The sequence below is a fragment of the Austrofundulus limnaeus genome, unplaced genomic scaffold, assembly GCF_001266775.1.
Source record: "Austrofundulus limnaeus strain Quisiro unplaced genomic scaffold, Austrofundulus_limnaeus-1.0 Scaffold473, whole genome shotgun sequence".
NCBI lineage: Eukaryota > Metazoa > Chordata > Actinopteri > Cyprinodontiformes > Rivulidae > Austrofundulus > Austrofundulus limnaeus.
Window position 1 is genome coordinate 104,824 of NW_013952875.1, and position 1,648 is coordinate 106,471.

The 1,648-nt window shown below is 34.6% G+C and overlaps 1 protein-coding gene across 4 annotated transcripts in view; it reads left to right on the forward strand.

Moving 5' to 3' along the window:
- The window catches only part of sclt1 (sodium channel and clathrin linker 1), a 17,774-nt gene that overhangs the window by 4,494 nt on the left and 11,632 nt on the right, over positions 1-1,648 (forward strand). For 3 of the 4 annotated variants that reach the window (XM_014025401.1, XM_014025403.1, XM_014025405.1), the window contains exon 8: positions 848-970. In XM_014025401.1, the coding sequence (XP_013880855.1) occupies positions 848-970 (123 nt within the window). Of the gene's footprint in view, positions 1-596; positions 738-847; positions 971-1,648 lie in introns of those variants that run through there. The other variant, XM_014025404.1, reaches the window with a different exon arrangement.

Consider the following 1,648-nt stretch of genomic DNA (forward strand, 5'->3'; position numbering starts at 1 on the left):
CCTAAAAAACACAGCTACATTATTTTTCGTAATTGTGACATTATTCAGGTAATACAATTTAACAGTTAAGATAAGAAGTAATTATATTGTAGAGCTACAATTATATACTTCACTGACCAACAATTTTTATTTATTTGCATTATTTACATTTAAAATAAAACACTAGAACCTCTTCAGTGTTGATAAAAAAATGTGAATAATTTGCTTTGTAAATATAGTTTAATTATTTGGAGGTTTGACTTCTTAATCACTAATCAAAGATAAAATATACTGTATATAAATTATTTGTATATTTTAAAAACGCACATTAGAATTACTCACTTTGTTATTATTACCAACCTTCTGAGGTCCAGAATCGTGACAGAAAAACAAAGATTAAGGAGTCTGTTATAAGGATATGTTAGATAAATGGTTACAGAGAGGATTTGAAGAAATAAAATATTTTCTTAATCATTCTAAATGTTGACCATTACAACTTCATATGATTAATGTTGGCAAAATAACTCAGACCAGTTGTAAAACGTAGCCATAAAATAACACGTGCTAACCCTTTGAAATGCTTTGTGTGGATTTTGAACTACAGAATCTTTACTGAGCTGTGCCGGAGCTGCCATGTGGTGCAGCTGGATGCTGCGAGCATTCAGCGTGACTGGAAGCCAGATTAGACAATCATTATAATTTTGATAGTTGCATTCAGTAGAGAGCAGTGGGAAACATCCAGTCTAGCATTGTCAAAGGTACTTCCTGAGAACTTTTGAACTCCTTTATCTTTTACAGCGCACAGAAAACATGACATAGTGGTTATTTAAGTGAATGTGGGTGGATATTTTTATGTGTGCGAGTTTAGGAGCGGGTGCAGGCCATGGAGCTGTGGCAGACGGCAGCTCAGGAATTGGACCGCCTACAGCAGGTCTACCAGAAGACCATCTCTGACAGGCAGCTCCACGATGCTCAGAGACAGCAGCTCAAGGTTCACCATTACTACACTAACTTGTGGTTTCAGCATATTATACTCTGTATAAAACATCAAGATTCACTTAAAAGTTTGGACAAACTTTCCTTTTTCCTTTGAATGTGTAGGTCTGTTCAGACGTCTGACTGGTGCATACATTATTATAATGGAATCGTATATACAGAGACAGATACATTTGTTGGTATCCTTCTACACATACACACAAAATAAACACACACAACTGATGTGATAAACAAAAAAGCTCCACTTTTATTTTATTTTCTTATGAGTTCCAGAAACCTCTCCCAAAGATATTGGGGTAACATACATTTTGATCAATTACAATTTGACTCTTTTTGTGTTTATTTTATTATGACACCCACACGCGACATGGGGGTCATATTGTTTTCATACTGTTTATTTATTTATTTATTTATTTATTTTTCTATGATTTTTAGTCGACCGTATCACGCCAGAAATGGTTGCACCGATCAACAGGAAATTTGGCAGGAAAGTAGATGTGTCCGACCTACACTGCTCCAGCCAGTTGTTTTACGATAGACCCCATATTTAAAGGGGGGTCTCCATCGAAAAAGGGGGTGTCTGGACATACAAAAATGCATATAAATCAAAAACTATTCAACATAGGAACTTCGGGTTTTTATTTATTTTTTTGTTTGTTTGTTTTTTGTTTTT